At 42.8% G+C, this 20719-nt stretch overlaps 2 protein-coding genes across 10 annotated transcripts in view; one reads left to right on the forward strand and one right to left on the reverse strand.

Annotated features, from left to right (window-relative positions):
• CHID1 (chitinase domain containing 1) overlaps positions 1 to 20719 on the reverse strand; it is a 214033-nt gene that overhangs the window by 111935 nt on the left and 81379 nt on the right. Inside the window, exons 1-5 of one of the 5 annotated variants that reach the window (XM_064452471.1) lie at positions 7946 to 8044; positions 3707 to 3873; positions 2160 to 2309; positions 1170 to 1302; positions 131 to 175 (exon numbers count right to left, since the gene is read on the reverse strand). In XM_064452471.1, the coding sequence (XP_064308541.1) occupies positions 131 to 175; positions 1170 to 1302; positions 2160 to 2309; positions 3707 to 3832 (454 nt within the window). In that variant the 5' untranslated portion in view covers positions 3833 to 3873; positions 7946 to 8044. Of the gene's footprint in view, positions 1 to 130; positions 176 to 1169; positions 1303 to 2159; positions 2310 to 3706; positions 3874 to 5167; positions 5289 to 7637; positions 7868 to 7945; positions 8045 to 20719 lie in introns of those variants that run through there. The other 4 variants (XM_064452470.1, XM_064452473.1, XM_064452469.1 and 1 more) reach the window with 4 other exon arrangements.
• Positions 12289 to 20719, forward strand: part of AP2A2 (adaptor related protein complex 2 subunit alpha 2) — a 45712-nt gene continuing 37281 nt past the window's right edge. For 3 of the 5 annotated variants that reach the window (XM_064452462.1, XM_064452464.1, XM_064452465.1), the window contains exon 1: positions 12291 to 12490. In XM_064452462.1, the coding sequence (XP_064308532.1) occupies positions 12424 to 12490 (67 nt within the window). In that variant the 5' untranslated portion in view covers positions 12291 to 12423. Of the gene's footprint in view, positions 12491 to 20719 lie in introns of all 5 variants that reach the window. The other 2 variants (XM_064452466.1, XM_064452467.1) reach the window with 1 other exon arrangement.

Below are 20719 nucleotides of genomic sequence, written 5' to 3' on the forward strand. Positions count from 1 at the left end.
ACTTCTTCCTTCATACAACTATGCTAAGGTAACCTCTCTTTCTCCCATACGCACCTGGAATAAAGCCTTCTTTTGCTCTGCTAGCAGTTAAAGAAGATAAAAACCAAACAAACACAAAACAGAGGCTCACCTATTTTGATGTTTTTGGAGTTTTTTCTGACATCTTTCATCCAGCCTATCAAACAGTATCAAGAGAACAACTGTTAAAATATAAATGATGTTGACAATGACAACATATTTTCAAACATTCTTCAAATAATGTAGCATAGTTTCATTATATCTACCTTCCTGCCACAGACTACCAGTTCATAACCAACACAGAAGAAACGTTCTCCGATACACAGAATTTGAAGCTATTCACCCCCACCACAGCACAACTGGCATTTACTACAATCTTGCAATAGTCCCTACCCAACCCCTCCCTGCTGCTTACAGTTCTGCCTCATCATGGAAACTATGTTACTGCCTACCCAGAACAACACTGCTGTAGTCATCAAGCATCACCTGGGAGGATTGTTTTTGTTTTTTTAAAGATGGAACTTCCAAGTGTCCCATTCACTACCCTTGGCAATCATTGCACTACAATGAATTTGTGAGTAGGCACCAACATGGTAAGAATTATAGCTATTACAAATGAGATTCCACATTCAATCAAGTTCAAAACCATAAACTACTTAGTTATTATTTAAGAACATACTAGCTGAAATCTGACCTTGCTGCCAATTTCTTAACAGTGAAAGAAAAAAAGTCGCTTCAGATTAAATTTAATCTTCCATTCCCAAAACAAATTCTCCCAAATGTTTTTGCAAAGAGAAAAAACCCGCAACAGGTAAACAACTGCACAGCGAAAACAACAAAGGCTATTTCTACCTGTACAGATTATTTGTCCCTTCCTTTTTTTAAAAGCAGCTTTGTAGACAGCCTGGTGGAATTGCCAGTCTTTCTACCTATTCTTTGGACAGATAAACAATGTATATGTGTGGAAGCAGGTGGGGACTGAAAGAAGTTCACTCTGAAGAAAACTCCCCCAAAAATGGAACAGAGAAGAGATCTTCTCCATGAGGCAGAGCCAGAAAAACCCACAAGCGTGTATTGGCAAAGCTACCCAGTCTGCAACAAGGCCAGTAATCTTCCTTGTAATGCACATTCAAAGAAAAAGGAAATAACACCTTTATCAGCATCATGGAGCCCAGTAAACTGGAACCTTTCCTTCCCTCTTCTTTTTACTTGTAACCAGACTGGTGAGATTAGTGTAAATTTGTTTCCGAATATTTTAGCAATGTCATAGCCATGGCTGTTCCACTTGCAAAAGAAAGAAGAGGAAAAAAAAAAGTCAGAGGCTCAGAAGCAAGACGTACAGTTCACTTTACTTTTGACCAATACAGATTCTTTAACACAAACATAGTCATTTGCTAGATACCCATTTATTAGATTAATGAAACCTCTGGGACGTTATTTATATTTAAACAAGAAAGTAATCTGGAAACTCAGGTAGCTACATGAAAGGCAATCTTCAAATTGTGCAAATTCACCTGAACTACAGGAATTTGCATGTAGATTCCAACACAGTTTTGAATTTACGGATTCTGCAATTATGTTCAAGAGAACTTAAGAAAGGTGAAAATTTATACGGGACCTGTTTCCCTTTTGAGCAGTGTAAGACTAAAACAAGGTAAAAGCATCCTCTAAACAAAAGGAAGAAACATCTATTATTCAGGAAAGTATGCTTTGAATAATAGTAAGACTGGATAGCAAAAGTGACCAGTTTGACAGCAGCATAAAATTTGTACTGTTTATTTAGAAGGTTCAAGTTAGTAGCTGCATGGTATGAGGACACTTACTAGCCCTCCTGCTCTGACTTTACTGCAACTTCCCATGGCTCATCAAGGAAAAGAGAATACTATCATCTCTGTTTTACCATTGAGAATTAAAAGAACATGACCTAGATGTCCTCCAAGAGATGGATGGGAGAACATGGGTTTGAGACCACTTGAACCGCAAGCCAGCTCTTAAATAATCCTCTGGCTATTTGACTGTATTTGATCAGAAATTCCCATTATTATACAGACACTTTTAAGGCAGGAATACAAGGTTGCAGATCAGCACAGTCTGCTGCATATCCATTCAAAGCACCAATTTTATTAATTTTATTAACTTACAGGAGTAATATATCCCAGAACATCTCCTGAGAAACGTCTTTCCTTCACCTTCTGGGAGCAATAGCTTCTGTGTTCCAGTATAATATCCTTTGCCTTTGGATCCACAACTACCAGTCCCCGGTCCCACACATTTTTATCAGAGTGCAGCATCTGGGGGGAGAAGACAGTTTTTAGAACCAGCTATATGAAGCAGCCACTTCCAATAGCAGCAGACTTGAAAAACAACAACAACAAAAAAATCACATAATTAAACTCTGAGCACTCCTTTTAAACAATGCAGAGCAGTTTGACTTAAAACTGAAACAGGAAAGTGCTCAGAAATTATTTGTTATCATCAGTAAACTTAACTTTGTTTGCAAGGCAAAAAGCATATAAACAACAACCAAAAAAAAAAAAATCGAGAACTGGTAAGATCAAAGAACATCATTCACCACAGCTGATGATGCTCTGCTCTCTAGTCAATGCTTTCTGCCATGTTATCCCTAAAGTGATGAAAAGGGGTTAAGAGTTCTTACCCAAGAATTTGACTACTACTTTTAAACTGCATATGTTTTAGACTGAGTATGCTACCTTGTGGTTACTGAAGGCCAACATTCTGAACACTTTTCTTTAAGGAAGATCTGCTTCAACTAAAGCAGCACTAATAGTTTTAATGTATGGAAACAGAGTGAGAAGGCATAATAAAGTGTGCATGGTGAGTACGCAGAAATCATCTACTGATTCAGCGTGAGACTTTAAGGACAAGACCTGTCTTAACACTTTGTATTATCCTTGTTACCTGCAGACTAGATTTTCTTCTAGGTAGATGTTGAGCAAGTAATACAAACAATGAAAGATGTATCTGCATAATGAAGGGTTAACTATACTCATAATTTAAGGAAGAGGATTTTGAACATATCTACTTTTTTACCTGACGTTCTTAGCAACACTAAGTACATATACTTGGCACATGCACTGGTGAATATACTTCCTCTCCATACATGTCCTTTCTCTTGCACTGCTGCGCCCTGTTGCAGTTTTGAAAGAAAATAGGCAGGATAAGAGAGACTGCAGCATGTTGGCTCTGCTTGCTCAGATTGCTACGGGACTCTGAATCATTTCTGCCTGCAAAGGAACTGCTGGCTAGAAGGCTTTTCACACTCTTCTGTGAGGACACAGCCTTCTCATTGCAAGGTTGGGTACACATTCCCTTCCACCAGGAAATGACCTAGGACTCTTGACCAAACTACTGCTCCCACCCACCTTTCAAAAGGGATGGAAGCATGTCCCCTTTAGCTATACAAGAAGGGCCAAAAACTTCCTGCTTCTGCAGCTTGCATGGGGCATAAAGCTCCAGAAGTCTAAATAATATTTATTCAATGAGTGAACCATTTGTGACACTCAAGAAAGCTCAAGGAAGGGACAGTTACAGGTAGTCCTATTTCTGAGCATAAGCTTCAACAGAAATGCATGGTTGCTTTTAGCACTGGTTTGACAGAATGAAAGTCCATTTACTGAAGTTCACTGCACATGTTAGATTAGATCAGCATTTCAATTATTTCTCTTACCTTTTCTTCCAGTTTTTTTGTAGGACCTTTCTTTGCATCTGTTTTTGACAGGGTACCTTCAGCTAGCCAGCAAATCGTGGTAAGAGAAAGTGAAGTACAGAGAAGCCTCATGGTGTTTTTCCCCATGTCAAGTTTCTCCTGTCCTGAAAATATAAGGCTTCAAATCTCTGTGAACAGAAGAATGTAACAGTTTAATTTAATTTTCTTGTCTAATACAACTCAAGCAATTGTCTTATCTTCTGCTCTTTAGAATCCAACTTATTAAGGCAGTACTCTTTGAATAGTGCTTTTGCTCCAGCAGCAAAATAGCAGAGTATTTTAAGAGATTCCTAGGCTCAAACATCTTTTTATCCCTTGTTTCAGCATGTGTATCACAGAGAAAGTGGGTTGGACACTTGCAACTTCCATTTTAAAGAATCCCTAAAAAAGTATAACAGTTTACAGCTGAATCTGAGATAAATGTCTGCTACCCAGAACAATTATAGTACCACCTTACCTGTTCTACAGCAAATAAGAGGTACCCTTTGTTTCTGCTCCTGCCTAACCCAGTCAGCAAGTCACAAATTAAGAGACAAAAAGATGTACAGCTATATGCTTATAGCTATATGCCTTTACTGTAACAGGTAAGAATTCCTTGCCAAGTCAGCGATACACACAAAATTGAAAACAATAGTGGTCCTTTGGTCTAGAAGAATTACTTTGACAGTTTATTCCAGCTCCGGATAACAGAATTTGCCGGTAGGCTGTGCTGCCATCCAATGAGACCTGGACAGGCTGGAGAGCTGGGCTGAGAGGAAACTCATGAAATTCAACAAGAGCAAGCACAAGGTCCTGCACCTGGGGAGGAATAACCCCATGCACCAGTACAGGCTGGGGGCTGAACTACTGGAAAGCAGCTCCGTTGAGAAGATCCTGGGAGTGCTGGTGGACAACAAGCTGACAACAAGCCAGCACTGTGCCCTTGTGGCCAAGACAGCCAATGGCATCCTGGGGTGCATTAAAAGGAGTGTGGCCAGCAGACCGAGAGAGGTTATCCTCCCCCTCTACTCTGCCCTGGTGAGACCACATTTGGAGTACTGTATCCAGTTTTGGGCCCCCCAGTTTAAGAAGGACGCGGAACTGCTTGAGCAAGTCCAGCAGAGAGCTACCAAGATCATCAGGGGGCTGGAGCATCTCCCTTATGAGGAAAGGCTGAGAGACGGGTTTGTTCAGCCTGGAAAAGACTGAGGGGGGATTTCACAAATAACTATAAATATCTAAATGGTGGGTGTCAGGACGATGGGACTGGACTCTTTTCAGTGGTGCCCAGCGACAGGACAAGGAGCAATGGGCACAAGTTGGAACACAGGAAGTTCCACCTCAATGAGAAAAATCTTCTTTCCTGTGAGGTTGGCAGAGCAGTGGCACAGGCTGCCCAGGGAGGCTGTGGAATCTCCTTCCCTGGAGACATTCAAAACCCACCTGGATGTGTTCCTGTGCCCCCTACTCTATGTGTCCCTGCGCAAGCAGGGGGGTTGGACAAGATGATCTCCAGAGGTCCCTTCCAACCCCTACCATTCTGTGATTCTGTAATTGAGAATTAATAAAGAACAGTTCTGTTCAGTGCTATTTATCTATCACACCTTAGTTCTGTCAGAGGAAAGACAAAAAAAAAATTCAAATACAGTCAGAACTTGTTTTTCAACCTCTCCACATTCACAAGTCGCACTGCTTTTCCAGCCTAGTTCAAAGAATTGGATGAGAAGAAAACAGAGAGAAAAAAAAATAAGCATTAGGGGAACCAGGGCAAAAGGAGGTAAAATACCAGAATGAAGAAAAGCAACCTGTTACTAATTCCGGAACTGGGAATAGCTTTCATGTATAACAAACTAGTGGCTCTAGATATGTACCAGGCTGCTTCTCATAAGTAAGATCCTAATGGAAAAAAAAAAATAAAAAAACCTTTCCCATAATTTTATCAAGTTTCGTCTATTTAAAAAATTCTCACAATTCCTGTATTATTCTGAAGATTTAACATTTCTGCCACTCACTTCAAGTCATATTTACAAAACTGGTTGTTCTGTTGGCATTGATAGCAAGTGCTGCCCAAAGTTTGAGTATTTTTTTTCTATACAAAACATCAGGTGAGGGATCCCAAAGCAGCAACAGCAGACTAAGCGCTCTAAAGGAGTACCATGGCAGTAACATGGTGGCAGAAGGAACCTTAAAGGTTAAAGGGAAGCGTACTCAATGAAACAGTAGCTATTTGAAGCCAACAGTGGTAATGCAGAGATGAGATCAACAACCCAATAAACTTAAGCGTATTTACATGTGGCTGGCTTAGCAGTGAGGCTTTAAAAAGCAGAAATATTTATTGCAGGAGTTAGGGATTCTGCAGGAAAACAGAGGAGTACATGATTAGGAAACAAAGCAGGATGATGGCATCAAAAGTACTTGAAAAAACCAATGCCACTAGCACTAAAGAACACAGATCATCAAAAACCTCATGTACAAAATTATTTGAAGGCTTTAGTCAAGTCTTATAAAGACTGCAAAATAAAAGCAGAAAGCCTTCTAATACTTCTTGGATTGTGGTGGGCGGGGTGGGGGAAGCTCAACTGCTATACCATTTGAAATTCATTATTATTACTAGTTAAGGTATTATGCTTCTACTTTGACTTCAAGGTCACCAATAACCTCCTTGTTTTCCACATCCTAAAAAATTAGACAAAGCAGATTGCTCTTCACAGCATCTACTCTCGTCTGTCTAGCTTGGCAGGGTCTATAAACTACTACAGAGATGAACAACTGAGAGCCTCAATACAAGTCTTAACTACTTGAAGAGAATATAAATTCTTCCAGAAGCTGGTATATATTGATTTGGAGGTGTTCGATTTCACTTTCAGAATCAATTTGCAACAGCATCCACTTCCTTGAAGAGAAGCTGATGTTTAACAGCTGAAGAACAGAAGTTTAAAAAAAAAAATCACTGACCTCTAATTAGACATCAAAGTGTGCTCGTTTCCTTGAATTGATTCTATCCACCTGCCAGTTAAGTCAACACCTGCCTCTAGATCTGTAGGAGGCACTGAGCCTGTGGCAAAATGATTTTTGCCAGTGACAGTCCAATATTAATTCTTGGTTGGAACCTTATTTTAATAATTTGTTATTTAACAACACTGGTTTAGTGAAAATCATGTAGACAGCACCACTCTACTACATGAATTAGTCAAACTTCAAATGTTCTTTATAGAAACATATGAAAAAGTATGAATTTTACAAGCTTTACAAAACTGGATCCCCATCAAGTTTTTCTTCTCCAAGACTTCCCTCAAAATTTTTTAACTGTACTCAAACTAACTGAATTGAGTACAACTATATGACCTTGGCACACTTGTTTATTTCCTTTATCACTGCGAAATGCAAGCAAAATTTAAGATCAGCTCTGTTCATGTCCTTGTTCAACTGATACTATAGACAATTTAAGGTTTAAAACATTTTTTGACAAACTGTTATGAAGGCCAGGTTTCTCCCTAAGCCAGGTAACAAATGTTTAACCAGAGCCTCCACGTGACATACTTTTAGTCAGCTGCTTTAAATGCATTTTTATTAAAAAAAAGAGAAAAGCTGGCAGATTTAGACTGTCCAAAATAAGCAACCAAAGAAACGAAATAATCTTGGAGGCTGGTAGAGTAACTACTTGGAAATCAGAGTGAATGTTTATACTTTATTTCTAAAGAGTAAACTAGGTTCTAACTACTGCTGCAGAAGGAGTCTGCATCACTTAGTAAAGGAAGCCCAGGAAGCATACTCTTGGTGTGCTTTTAAATTAAATCAACAAGAGCTAGTTTCAGGTGTGAAAATAAACCTGTTTCTAACCTGTGTAAATACTACTCCCTTTCCTCTTGTAAGGGTCTCTCCTCTGACAGTACGAATTGCCTCTCATACTTGCCTGACCCTCGAGACAACAAAGCTTTCCACGCAGACCCCAGAGACAACCTGCACGCCGCCAAGCCAGCAGGCTCCCTCCGAGCGAGCCCCCACCGCGGCCCACCACCGAGCTCCTATCCCGTGGGGCCACCCTCAAAAGCCACGTCACCCCTGTCCCCCTCAAGCCGGGGCGCGGGCCGACGGCCAGAGCGCGGCGCGGCGCGGCCTGGCCTGGCCTAGCCTGGCCTGGCCTAGCCTGGCCTGGCCTTGCCCTCCCCTCCCCTCCCCTCCCTTCCCGCCAGCCCTCAGCCGCCCGCTGCCACCACGTACCGCCCGCCGCCGCTTCGGAAGTAGAGGCGGAGGCACCGCCCCGCCGGCGGACGGGGCCGCGCTGAGACGGCGGGGCGGGAGCAGCCGCCGGGTGGCGCTAAGGGCTGGTCGCGCCGACATGGCGGCGGCACAGCGCTGGCGGCGGGAGGCGGGAGGGAATGGGGGCTGCTGCTCGGTACCGTCTCTCCGGGGCGAGGGGAAAGGCGTCTAGCCCGGCCCAGCCCTGGGTGAAGGGACGCCAGCTGGGTTGTCCCAGGGTGTGGGTTGCGCTGGGGCCTATCGGTACCCCAAAGAAAGCAAATGCTAGTCACGGCCTAACCGTAAATTCCCTTGGAGACCCTCTTGGTTTATTCCAAGCTGTAGCAAATAGTGTAGGTTAAGTGTTGAGTTTGGGCTAAAACACATGCACTAACCTGGAAGCAAAATGATAGTACAGACAAGGCTGCAGAGAGTCAGCAAGCAATATTGCTAACTCTGTGTGTGCAGAAAGGAGGGTTCAAATCTCAGATGGCTGCTAACTTGCTTTAAAATAAAATATTAGTTTTTAAATTGAGATTTTTATTCTGTTTTGACCTTCCACAGTTTGTGCTTTGACATAGAACATGGCTGTGCTATTACTATTTTTACTGCAGTGGAAGTTTTGATGTAACCCTGCTATTTCAAGGGCTGCTTGCAGGGACTAAATACCATATCAAAAGACTTGATAAAAACCAATGTGTTATGCTGTGATGTAGTGGCAAGCCTAGCATATCCTAGCAGGGCACTTCCCAACAGAAGCCTTTCTGTGACCTGCTTTCTGTTGGTTACAGCTTGGTGTGACATCCCAGAGATGAACTGGAGGGCTACCTTGTTTTTTCCTGATCTGTCCTCTTCTTTTATTCCCTTTTGCATAATGAAGATCTTCACGAACATTCTTTAGCACTGAAGAGAAAAACAGAAATGTTTTTTCCCCTGAACAAAAGTTTTGCCAGTGAACCAGATGGTCTCTCTGGCAAGTGCTAAGAATGTGTACCCTTTCTCTGTGCGCTAAATCACGCAGATTTAAATTCTAGCAAGGACTGCAAACAGGAAACTGGTACTTGCTAGCACATTCGGACCCACATGCTTACAGACTAAAGAGCAGGAGAAAAAGAATGTCTCATACTACTTTTTTAGTGTCACCGAAACACTTCTGAATCCTTCAGCTTTCACTCAAGAAGTGGTGATTTTTTTTCATCTCATAGGATTGCTTGATAGGTGTGTTTCAAACACAATATGTCTTCATATATAAACTGCCCCAAATTTAAAAGGTGCATAACTACAGTACCTAAAGTAATTTACAATTGAAGTGGTACCAGATTTTCTGTTGTTTCATAACATGTGATTCATCTCTCACAATATTTAAATGCTTCCAGGTTACACTTCTAAATAGCAGGAATGACAGAGATGAGGCATGAGGGCATGAAAAATCAGTTTTGTTTCCAGTCTCTCTGTAATGAAATCTATCGTTCCCTGCATTGCATTCCCATCATATGCTCCTATTGACCATCTTTCTTGTAGACTTAGTGGGACTGATGAAAGGTTTGCTGCAAGTAGTTGACAGGGTACATGCTGCCGTTGAGGAGAATTGTAGTTACCTGTAAAGGAAACACAGATCTTATCTCATATATGTAAGGTGGCACCCAAATTTTCAACACATCTACAAGGCAGTGGGCAGTCCCTGCCAGAGGCTGACATTCCACTAAGCAGGACTAAAAGATAAGAGCATCTTTATGCTTCTACTTTTTCAATGTCTTACAAAGAGACAAGAATCTGTATCTGTTCTGGTAATCATGTATCTTGTTCAACTCCCACTACTTACCAAATTCAGTAACTGAACCTAGACTGTGAATTACTTTCCTTGAGCCAGTTACCTGAAGGCTGGGTGCCACAGTGCTGGGCATCTCAGCACCTAAGTTCCCCCTGTGTAACTAATTGTAACTCATTAAATATAAGAAGCCCCAAGCTTTGAAGGTGAGAATGTTGCATAAAATACTGACCGGGTTTTGTTTGTTTTTTTCCCTCATACTCCAGCAGTTACTGATTTTGATTTTAAGGCATAAATAAGTTTAAAAATGGGGCATGGTTGCCTGTGATAGACCATATCGGTGGAGCTATGTTGCTCCAATTAGAGGGTTCTTTTTGAAGTCAGTATCAGGTATCAAGTTCTTAAGCAGAATTTGCAGCCCATGGTTAGCTTGGTACTGCCACAGCTATTCTGCTAGCAGTATTTGAGCCAACACTTAAATAGTTTAAGTGTACCTGGATGACTTGCAGTTGCAGAATTGACTAGAATACAGCCAGACAAGACTGATATACTTAGTCTTTAGGTGTCACTATGGTCTTAAGGGTAGAAATTAGTTCAACATTTTGGCCAGCTCAAAAAAGATGATTTTTTTTTCTGAAACAGAAATGTCTTTCAGCTTCAAAGGTAAACGGAAATTATTGTTAAGCTTCAAAAGCTGTTTGTAAAGCTATAAAAAAGGAAGAGTTTACTTCATGTAAGCCCACAGATGCAGAGAATCTGAATTGAATATAAGACTATATAAGACTAGCTGTGCATGACTGCCTGTAGTTGCACTTGGTCTGCAAAATAGATCCAGGGAGAAACAGATATATGTGTGACTACCATATACTGTCTTCTTGTCTTTCAAATAGATACTTGTGCAACTAAAAAGCACTTGTGTAACAATGTATCCTGAAAACATACAGAACAGGCACTTGAGAGGTCACCTAACTGAGGTGTATTATCAGATAGTATCAAGTATTATGTAGTTCTCTATCTAAGAGAGAAAAATGTATCATTAACTTGAAGGCGCTGGAGCTTCATAAATTTAAGATGCAAGCTCTAAATGAGGAGGATTAACCATGTGAACAAACTACCCAGGGAAACAGTGAATCTGATGGTGTCAGATCAAGACTAAGTACCTTCCTGGGAGATAGGCTGTAACTAAAAGCTAAATACTAGTCTCAATTCAGGGGGAAAAAAGAAAAGGGGGGGGACACCCCAAACCAAAAGGTACAGGTGAAATAAAATGGCTTGAATTATACAGGAAAACAGATGAAATGACCGATTGATCTCCAGTAGCCCTAAACCCCATGATTCTACAGGTCATTATAATCCACTATGTATACTAATCACTTGCGTTATGACTGAAACTCTCAGCATACTTTTGGTTAGGCAGACTAGGCCAGTTTTGACACCATTTGAACCTTTTATCATCCGATGAGATTAAATGCCCTGGGCAGTCCTGCCTCTTTGGCGTGTTTAAGACAGTTTAACCTTGAAATGTTTTCAATCTCAGGAGTAGATGCAGCACGGCACTGTGTCACTGTACGTGTTCGCAGCCTTCCTGAGAAACACATGGTCCCAGGTTTGCATGCCTGCGCACCCAGGGAGTCAGAGGGGTGCGAATCACCACATATAACGCAGAGCAACTGCGTCATGCAACTGAGGGCAGGCTTACGACGGCTATGTGCCTAAGGATGGCTCTGCATACAGTAGCTCTTGGGCTTGCAAACGTACAGCGGGACTACTCAAGGTACATGAAGTAGATTCCATGCACTGTTTTGGAGACCCTTTTGAGCTGGAGGGCTGAGGCACAGCCTCTGTCAGTCCAACCTGTGGAAAGCATGACCTTATGTACCGTACCATAGAGAGTCTGTACTCTGCTCTCCACACTTCAGAAATAAGATCCTAGATTGCAGGGACAGGAATTAGACTTGATGATCCTTGCAGGTCCCTTCCACCTCAGGACATTCTACGACTCCTGTGATTAACAGACTGCTCAAAGCTTTCCAATGAAATTTTCTTGTCTCCTGATCTGCTGTCCCTCTCGTTCTCCCTCAAAAGTTACATCCTCTGAGGCACCTGCGAAGCCTTATATTTCTCCTTCAGAAATCATAAAACTTCTCGGTTATTAGGGGCACGGGGAGAGGAAGGGATTAGGGCGTTCCCGAGCAGGGAGTATGCAGCGGATTCACCCGCGGACGCAGAGACTGCAGCCGTCCTGCCGACCCCTCACGGGGCAGGGCCGCCCCGCTCGTCGGCCTGGGCCCGTTTGCCCTGATAGCGGTGACTGGTCACGACGTCCGAGCAGCGGAACCCCCGGTCTCCGGCGCCCAGCCTCCGAACAGCCGCCCCTCCCGGACCGCAGGACGACCGGGGAGCCCCGGGGCGCACCGCCGGGAGCCGGGGGCGAGGCCGGGGCCTGGGCCCGCCGCGGCGGCAGAGGGGAGGCCCGGCCCCGCCTGCAGCGGCCCCGCCTCCGCCCAGCAGGTGGCGCCAGAGCCCCGGGTTCCCGAGGCCGACGGGGGCGCGGGTGTCGTTCCGGCGCCTGCGCGCTGCAGAGGCGGCGGCAGCGGCCTGAGGAGCCCCGCGGGGAGAGCAGGCGGCGGCGGCGGCGGTGGTGGTTGTGGCGGTTTGGCGTGTCGCTGGGCGGCCGTGATCGCGCGTCACGATGCCTGCGGTGTCGAAGGGCGATGGGATGCGGGGTCTGGCGGTCTTCATCTCCGATATCCGGAACTGTGAGTGGCGGCTGGGGCGCGGTGGGGCTGGGGCCTGGGCCGGGCCGGCCGTTGCCCTGCGGGGCCGGGGCTTCTTCCTCTCAGTGTCCATCCCCCGTCCCCGTCCTCCCCGGTGCTCTCCTCATCCCCCTGCCCCCGTAGCGGGCCGCTCGGACCGCGCCTGCCTCGCGAAATGGCGACGCGCACTGGGGGGCGGCGGGGGAGGCGGCGCGGCGGGAGGGCAGCCTGAGGCTTTTGGGTGTGGGTTTGGGTTGGTTTGTGCGTTTTGGGTGGGTCGGTGGGGTATTCCTCTCCCCCCTCGTCGTTGCAGAGGGTCGCTGGGTGCCGTGGTCGCCGCCCCGGCCGGGGCGTGTGGGGGTGCCGAGGGCTCGGTGCCCACCGCCGTCCTTGTTTATGAAGGGAAGGCGCCGTGTATTCGGGATGCGGGTGGGTTTGGGGCCGGCCGGAGAGAGGCGTCTCTGGTCTCCGTCCAAATCCGTGAGCGTCTTTCAATTCAAAACGTCGCTGATGGAGGGCAGGCCTCTGAAAGGGTGCCTGTGAGCAGGGCCTTCTGGGGGTATGCCGAGGCTTGGCTTAAACTGGGTTTAAAAATCTGTTTTGACAGAAATCAGCTCTTAAGATCTGTATAATTAAAAATGGGGTGGAGAGGGGTGCGAGTAAGTGTCCCCCCGAGGGAGGAGGGGGAGAGCGTGAGTGTGCAGGGCCCAGAGGAACAGTACAGACCTGCTGCTGCTTGGGGTGAGGGGGAAAGGTGTACGTCTGGGGGCATACCTCAGTGCTCAGTTTTCCTTTTTCGACTGAGAATTACATGTGATAGCAGTTTAATATTTATCTGAGTTAGAAATCTAAGTGTATGATGTGGCAGGAATTGCCTGGGGAAGGGCTAAGGTCACTGTGGTTGGTATGATGAAACAGCTCTATTTTGTCCACCTGTGTGTGTCTGTAGATTACTTGAGGCTACTTTTAAAGCAGTGGAGTAAGGTTTCCTCTCTAACAGATGAAAGTGGATTTGGAGAATTTTTTAAATGCAAATTAAGATGATCTAACTATGCTTGTATTGGGATAACCACATAGGCTTAGAAAAATCTTCATGTTGATGACTTCTAATACAAAAAGCTGGGGAGAAAATTGTACTGATAAAATTAGACCATTTAAATACAGCGTTTCCTTAAACTAAATTCAGGTGATTTGGACTTCTAGCCGTGTAAACAGGGGTGTTGTATGTAAAATTCAAGGCTGTTAATCTTCCTTACAGCAGAAACTGTCTCGCTGGTTTTTTTCAGAACAGGACTGCATGTCCTTAGGCTTCTTCAGACTTCACTCTTGTATTTGTAGAAGGTGGCTTATGAAATGTGTTGTGTATGAGCTCAAACCTATGTGAATGTTCATGTGCTTTGTCTGGTTGGCCCAACTATTCACTGAAAATTTTTCAGTGCCCTGGTATTCTGTGCAAGCTGCATGTGTAACATAGTTTCACCTGGTGTCATAGCATTTAAGACTTGCTGTTCTATCTCCCACTATTTTTTTAAATGATGGTTTTAATTCATTTAGCTAGAAGTAGTATGATTTTATTATTCCATGTCTATTATGTCTTGCAGTTGATTAACGCATTTGTCCACTCTTGTTTTCAGTGGAATTCAGGAAAAGGGCATACAACAGAAACATTCAAGCTCTTAGGTTCCTAACCTATGTTTAGAGATGTAGACTAATGAGATTTAACGTAGTAGGATAGAATAAATTAACTACAAGCTTGCCAGTGCGTCAGCAGTGTGAGAACTCTGATGGAACAACCACCTCTCCTTCCACATTGGACAACAAACCTCTCATTCTCAGTGTCTGCAAGAGACACAAAGATGTAACTCACTTGGGAAACAAATAAGATATTAACACTTCCACTGTTTAAACAAATACTGATATTTCTCAAATGTTTTTTCCCTGTCCAAACAGCTATTTGGGAGCTGTAGTCACTTTGTGTATTTCTTAGCTTCATAATGAAGAAAGAGCTGGTGGTTCTCACTAGTAGGTGATCCATGAAGCTTCCAAATAGCTGTCTAATGGCATTTGAATCTTTTTCCTTTAAGGGAGTTCTGAGTGTTGCCAGGTAACCATGGACTAGTGTACTCTAAGATTCCCAAAAATACTTGAGAGCACTCTCTAGAGACTCTGTGCTCTGCAGGCCCTGCTATTGGCTTGAGCTCCATCTTTCTTTCCCCTCTTCAGAGTGGGGAGCTAGATACTTATCAAGAAGAAAAAGTAACAGCTGTTTATGTGAACAGAATCTCTGTGAAACTGTAATATTAGATTGACTTCTTCAAAGTTAGATTTTCTTTATTCATACAAATATTCAGTGAACTTTCAAAATCCAATAGAGTAAGAAAATTAATTACCCTACAGCTCCTGACAGCTCTCCAGAATTTTGTTTCAGGGCAGCTTCTTGTTGTAGGCTCCGTATTTGGCATATAGAGGTCATTGTGCAGATGGCAGAGGAAACAAAAAAAGTTTTAATAACCTTTTTAGATGCCGCACAACTTGCCAGTAGATGTGTGGGTTTTTCTAGAAACCTGCCTAGTTGGATTGTTTTGGAACATATATGAAATATATGTTACAAAGAGCATAATAAAAAGCAAATAGCTTTTGGCTTATGTGTTGTAGACACCAGAGGAGTGACAAGAAAACTATAGATTGAAAGCTGAACTGAAGTACTTGGTTAAGATAGTCCAGTTAATTAGCACTTAGTTAATGTGGCCCATTGAGAAAACAGCAAGTCATGGCTATGCTGTAAAATAGATTGTGGTTGTAGTGGAGCTGGAAAGCTCTGAATCCTGTGGTTTGGTGAAGTGTCATCCAGACTTGGGGGTTCAGGTCAGGAAAAGTTCTTGTCGCTGCTTGGACGAAGTGCCTCATGAACTAAAACCCAAGAAGATCCATACATGTTATAAGCATATGGACTGCAAGAAATAAGATTTAACATACTACTTAAGAATAATTTTCTTGTGTAGGTACTGCAGAGCTGCTGAAGTGATTTGGCTTATGCAAGATGGTGCTTTATAAACTCTCCAGCTGTCTTAGCTGACAGGTACATCATCAGGAGTGTTTTCCTTTTTTTGAGAATAGCTTTGTGCTTATCTGGTGATAAAGTACTTCTAAGTCATTTGTCACTCAACCTATTCTGTTGCAACAACAGTGTTATCTGCTATTCACCCTGAAAACTAGGAAAGCTTACTTTTTCCCTTTGTTTTGGAGGTGGTAGTGTAGAAATAGTTTCTATTACAATACTAAGTGTACTACTGGTAACCCCCTCCTTCACTGTAAAGTCAGGAAGTCGTCTACTCCTGGGTTGATGAAACAGGTCTACACAGAGGCAAAAGCTGATTTTGCTACAGGTCTGGAGGACAAGACAGTTCTTCATTTCCTTCACTAATTTAGAGAACTGTCTTACCTCTTCACCGTCACCATAAAAGTTGGACAGAGGGAGGATGGATTCCTTTGGTTTGTTCTCCAAATGTTTCTGTGTATATTCTGTTCCTTTCTCCTCAGGCTGTATTTTTTCCTTAAATAAAACGCAACAGATACATTAAGTGAAGGTCTGTCTCTTCTCATAGAGCTTAATGCATTAGTTCTTCATTGCACTGGACAGGGAGAGTGTTCATAGGCTGAAGCCTCTTGAAGTCTGACTTCAGCAGCTTTGCTTCACTGAATTGGGACTGGTTGCGGATAAGCAAGTGGGGATCAAAAAAAGCTGGTTCATGAAATTCATTATATGATGATCACCCTTTTGACTGGATGGTAGACAACAGCGTGCATTACCTGTGTATGTGGGAGGGCCATACGCATGAATTAAAGGACCACGTGGGTATGAATAGAGTTATTTGTTCTCTGTGAGAACAGCCACACAGTGAAACAAACTTCACATAAGGTGAGTTGGGCACATACAGCTTGTTTTAGTGCTATATGTCAGTAATAAGGCTTTCAGTGTGTAGGTTAAAGCTACTGTATTGCTCCTCTGAAGTGTAGGTTCTTATCTGCATTGGGTATAATTTTAAAGTAGGACTTGAGTTACTTCTATAGACAGTCAATTACTTCTCTTTATTTCTATTCTTAGATTACTTATCTCTCTGAAGAAATTTGAAGGCAAGGCAACTTGATTTGCTCTCTTCTTTCTCTTTGCAAGAGAAAGTGGCTATGGCCACTCATCTAATATGGACAGTTTCTGGCCTGAAAAAACCCTAAGAGCATGCTACTTAGAGCTATAATAAGCACTAAATCTTGCATTACTTGCTACTATTTGCAGGAGAGTGATTTAAGGAAAACACGATTAGCATGAGATTAATCTGAGGAGAATGCATAAAAAGGAACTAGTGTTCTGTCCATTGCCTCTCTGTCTTAGTATTCTTGTGTTCATTTCATGGAACTCTGAGGGGCTGAGGTTGTCTGGGGGTTTTGTTTGGTTTTTACACTTGTTGAATTTGTGTGTGTTTGGCTGAGAAAAGAGGAGAGCAAGCAAAGATGATAATTAATAGATGAGAGGCAGTACAGAGCTAGAATCTTTCATGTGACATCCCACCTCTCCATTAGAGACATTGGAAAATACAATGTCTGCTGAACTTGAAATCCTTTGGATGAAGGCTGCCCATCAGGACCTATAAAAGGAAGTTAAAGACTATTGCAGGGACTATTATGTATCTGCATCAATTAAAAAGCTCATACAGGATTTCTTTAAGGCCCCATAAATAGTAGATTAGAAGTGATAGTTAAACGAGGAGACTTTGGATAAGCCTCAAACTGTTCTTGAATGTGAACTAAGGTAGAAGAGAGTCCACAGTGACTTGTATTAAACCAGTGCAAATACTGCCTTACCCCGTTGAAGGGAGTGTTGACTGTACTGTGTGGAAATACTGTTCAAGGAAATGACTACTCAAATGCTGTTTAGTCAAGGAGAGAGGAAGATCTACTTTATGTAGTAGCCTAACCTTGCACTTCTGGTTTTGCATATCTCCTTAGCTTAAAGCTTCTCTTTTGATAGGAGCCAATGTAATTTTGTTAACTAAAATGCCACACAATACGTCACAAAGTCCCTCAGATACGAGCTTCCAGTAAACATTCAGTTTATTTGGGGGAAGATCTGGTCTTAAGCTAGACCCTGTTACCTAATTAGTCCTGAAACTTTTTCAGTTTGAGCTGTAGTAGTGTTCTTAACTTGTGGTGCCTAGCTGGAAAAAACCATCCATGGTAGGCACCTAAAATTATTAAATTTGTATTCAATTGCTGCAATTAGAGTATCTGAATTGTGATAGGATTTGGAAGCCGCTGTGTGCTCTTTTGCATTTATTTCCCTTCCCTGATGGGAGTTAATGGGTTACTGGATTACAGTCAAGCCTGTGACTCCATGCTGTTTTGTGAGAAGTGTTATGGGGCAAATCTCTAGCAGCATACTGGAGGAAGAAATCAGTTCTCTGGGTAGTAGCTCACTTACTGTGCAGAATATTAGAAAATGTACACTACAGTGTTCTTAAATATGATCAGTAGGTCACTGATCTCTTTGTCTGTAGTAATGGATATCTAAAGACAACAGGATGTCCTAAGGCACAACAACCTTCAACTGCCTTTGTGCCATTTATGATCTTCATCATGACAGACAGGCCCTTCTTTTGTCTGATCGAACATGTCCTGTGAAAGGACAACATACACTCATGTTTTCCTTCATAACAGGATGTTTATATATCATTAAGCAAAAAGCTTCTTGTTCTGTGGCCTTCAACTGGTCGATTTTTGAACAAAACCAAAGCCATACTAATATCTTGGGAAGGTACACTATTTTATAGTAGCCTCTTTGGATTAGTTGCGCAGTTAGTGTGTAAACAAGAGCACCAGCATCCTCCTTCAGACATACTCAGATGGACCTGGAACTTGCACCTCTGCTGTAGTACTTTAGGCTGAACTAGATAATGAAGGAATTTACACTGACAAACTCGCATAATGTGAGGGCAGGCATACAGCAAACAGACCGCTCTAATATATTGCTAAGTAACCTGCCTCCCCTTCGGCCCTCTTCCCTGCTGCACTAAATAACCAGCTGAGAGATTTGGGAGAGGTGGAGGATGGATTTGGTGTTTTACTTCATGAACCTAATGATCTGCATAGCAAATGGCAAACCTATACTCTACAAGGTAGTAGCAAGAACGTGTACGCCAAGAGGAGAGCAGTGCTAAGGAAGAGTCTGGAGTTGTTGTCTTTTTAAGAAGCATAGCCTTGAATCAAACTGATTATGAAACTGTATCAACATATTTTGCAGAAGGGGAGCTAGTAGCGGTTAGACTGTGGTGTCTCTCCCACCTAACTCGCCAATCAGCTTAGATGCTCCCAATGTAGATGCAAATGAAAACATAACAAAACAGAAAAATCCGTATGTTCAGAAAAAAATGACTCAGCTCTCAAGGAAAACACCTGACAAAGTCTCTTAAACTGAGAATTTATCTTTTGTGTAAGAACTGTTATCTTCCCAAATAGATGTTCCTAGCCACTAGGGAGTTCAGAGGAGAAGCTGCAGCTCTTAGCCTTGGCGGTATTTGTATTACTGCTCTCCTAAACAGAAAACTAGAGTTGTCCTGTGTTCAAGGCCTGTTCGATAATTGAATGTGAATGGGGAGCATGTTCTGCTAGACAAATGGTAGCACCATAAATAGCAACTGACACTACTACTTGCCCTCAAGAAGCATGACAGAATGCTGGGAAGCTTTTTCGTATGCTAATAGAGCCTCCTCCCCACCATGCTTTGTAGTTCTTCATGCTAATAATGGTACATCTATAACCATAGCATTGTCAGATGGCGATGGGCCAAGTAAGGCTAATAGGTAACACAATGTAACAGTTCTGACCTGTGCATAAATTAAAAATAAATTAATTATTGGGTGGGCTCAATTACACTGGCTGCTGACCATCAGAAGGTTGGAGCCACATCTAAACTTTTGTGAAGCAATTTTTTTTTTCCTTTTAAATGTTGTCAGTACACCTGTCACTCAAGAACTTGCTTGCAGATATCTACTCTGCTCAGTATTCGTGTGGACACTTGTATAGAACAAGTGCTTCTCTATTCCTTTGCGAAATAAATATAGTAAGAACTTGTAGCAGTTCTGGTTAATTAGCACAGATGCGCTTTGTGTCTCAAACTTGGCTTAGGCAGACTACAGTTAGTATAGCAGTAAATTAATCCTGACGGAGCAGGTCGCCATCTAAGCGAGCCACAAGCAGCCCACTAATTTCAACCTTGAAGCACTCGCTTAGTCTTGCGATCCTGCTGCCACCTTAGTATTAAGGTATGTCAAGTGTTCTCTTCAAATGAATAGACTAAACAAATCCCTTTCCTGAAACTTCTGTTTTCTCATTCTCCTGTAGATTGTAATGCAAACTCCAAACTGAGATATGCAGGAGTTATTCATGCAATACTGAAACTCTGACTGTAGCCTGGATTACTAGGAGATTTAAGAATAGCAATTGGTTCTCTGAAGAGCTGGATGGCTCTTGATGTTCACTAGTTTTTTTTAAAAAAGATGGTAATTAAAGATAAATTCAGTCTACAGTGCACTGTTAACTTGCCTAATGAAGGCAGTAGGCAGCACAGTGGAGTCTGAAGCCTGGAAATTTGCCAAATATGACATAACCGCTCATAAGTGCCTTGGACAATGCTGTGCCTGGGTATCTGTTTTCTCAGGTACTCATCCTGGAGAAGACTAACAGCAGCCATATACTAGGGCTGTAAGGCTATAACCAGTCTGTCTTTTCCGCAAAATAGCCAGCCAAAACTTACTGGCTTGCAATCACCTCTTTTAATAACCTGTTACAGATATTTAATCATAGTCTTGCTAAACTGGAAAAAGCCTGAATAAGTGAAAGCAATAGGGATGTGGCCTGAACTGATGTGGAACATAATATTGTTGTGCTTGTGCTTAAATACTGTCCTACCCATTAGTTCATATACATGACATGACCTTTATTAAGCCTCTCCAAGTTGAATAGCTTGGCTGTGGTACACTTTGGAATACAGCTCTGATAATTTCTTGAAACTGGGAGCTGTGTAACAGCCTGGAAGTGAGGCAGAGCAATTGCCTTTGCAAGCTTGGAAATGGAAGCCTCTAGTTCTGCAGCACAGCACTCCTTCAACTGTTATGAGTAGTGGTCTTATCTTCCTTTTTAACCGTCCTTTAGGTTAATTAAGTGTTAATGGAGATGGTA

This window comes from Phalacrocorax carbo, chromosome 5, assembly GCF_963921805.1.
Source record: "Phalacrocorax carbo chromosome 5, bPhaCar2.1, whole genome shotgun sequence".
NCBI lineage: Eukaryota > Metazoa > Chordata > Aves > Suliformes > Phalacrocoracidae > Phalacrocorax > Phalacrocorax carbo.